This window comes from Octopus bimaculoides, chromosome 14 (genome assembly GCF_001194135.2).
Source record: "Octopus bimaculoides isolate UCB-OBI-ISO-001 chromosome 14, ASM119413v2, whole genome shotgun sequence".
Lineage (NCBI taxonomy): Eukaryota > Metazoa > Mollusca > Cephalopoda > Octopoda > Octopodidae > Octopus > Octopus bimaculoides.
In genome coordinates this window covers 58724226-58725871 of record NC_068994.1, presented here as the reverse complement: position 1 = coordinate 58725871, position 1646 = coordinate 58724226, and the positions used below count along the sequence as shown (strand labels likewise).

The 1646-nt window shown below is 44.3% G+C and overlaps 1 protein-coding gene across 1 annotated transcript in view; it reads left to right on the top strand.

The window, feature by feature from the left end:
* LOC106879089 (dynein axonemal assembly factor 9) overlaps positions 1 to 1646 on the top strand; it is a 19218-nt gene that overhangs the window by 9497 nt on the left and 8075 nt on the right. Inside the window, exons 15-16 of the mRNA XM_014928524.2 lie at positions 924 to 1082; positions 1322 to 1398. Of these exons, the coding sequence (XP_014784010.1) occupies positions 924 to 1082; positions 1322 to 1398 (236 nt within the window). The remainder of the gene's footprint in view (positions 1 to 923; positions 1083 to 1321; positions 1399 to 1646) is intronic.

Below are 1646 nucleotides of genomic sequence, written 5' to 3'. Positions count from 1 at the left end.
AATGGTGAGGAATGAACATGGTGGTGGTGGTGGTGGTGGTGGTGGTGGTGGTGGTGGTGGTGGTGTGTGTTGTTGTTGTTGTTGTTAACTCAGACCTCTGTATATCACTAATGACCATAAACGAAGGCCCTAGTTGCCCATCGTCCCATTGCAACACCATTGGCTGTAGCCGAATGGTCCAATGCACCAACTCCAAGTCAGACTCGGGGGTCGTCTGTCCTGCTTCTGTTTCACTTGTGGCTGGTCACTGTGGTTCTCTGCATTGTGTCATTGCCAGAGACAAGGCAAGAGTCTCCTCTCCCAGTAAGTTGTCTGGTTCTATCTCTCCAGTCAAACTGGATCCAGACCTGATCAACGTGGTATGGAAGACAGGTTGTTGCCAAAGAAGTGTTTCACCCTTCTCCACACCAATGATGGATCGAAAGGAACAGCATGACCGTTACAATTTGGCGTTGGCATTGTCATCGCAGGAGTTGTCAGAATGAGATTATAGACTCCAAGAATGAGCCTCCAACTCCCAATTTCCCTTAGAATTTACTTCCAAAGTTTTTTTCCATGGCCGAGTGGTTGGGTTTGGCCACGAAGCAGCAAAGGTACGGAATCAAGGTTTTCTTTCTCCTGGATGGGTTGCATCCTCTCCTTCACGCTAACAATCTCCACCCACCCAACAACAGTCTGTGTTCAGTTTATGTCATCATCTCACCTAAATCAGATACTTGTTGTCACCAGTTAATATCTCAAATGCCAGGACCTCCATCTTGCCTCCGTTTCTCTCTACTGTGTTAACATAACCAGGACAATCGATGTGGATCAGCTGCTCCACTTTAGCCTAATTTTTGTATTGTGTTAATATATTAAATGGAACATTTCTGTGTCACCTTTGTCGTTTACTGCCATCTTCGTTGTGTTTTGTCTCTCTACAGTTGGATAATCTTTCAGCAACCGATCAGGAATGCAGAAGAGTTTGATGCAAAGAAGTTGCAGCACCAGCTCTCTTGCAGTCTGCAAAATCAATCCCAGCAGGTCCGGAGATCCGCCAGCGGAGGCAGAAAATCCATGCGAATCATTGTTGTTGTTCCTGGGTAAGTCTTGTTTATTGTTTTAGAAGGGTCAGTCATTGTCCACTGCTGTAGGGAAGTAATCCATTTGCCATTATTATTTTAACACACAACAGTAAAGGGCTAAGGGTGGATTTGAACTTAAAACCTGACTCAGCAGCCGCCATACCATGCCACCCCCACCAGTCATTCCACTTGGATTAACCCCACCACACACACACACACACACACACTATTTAGTTGTTCTGCTTTTCTATTTACAGTTATACTGAAATCATTGATGTGGTCCGAGCTGTCCACTCACATCCAGACCGCAACATTGCTGCACAGATGGACATCGGTCAGTTTCTGTTATGTCTTTCTTCATCCAGTAAATTTTGGTGGTCACTAACAGTTGGACACAATGACTCATTGGTCATCTTAGTCAGTTTTAGACACTACAGCACACTGTTGTCTTTATCAGCCTCATGTCCTGAATAAGTAGCACTCAGGGTAGGCAGTAGGCATTAATAAAATCTTCACAAAAGGCCTTTTCACTATCAAAGAATATGAAGCAGTATTTTAAATACATACATGCATAGAAATATA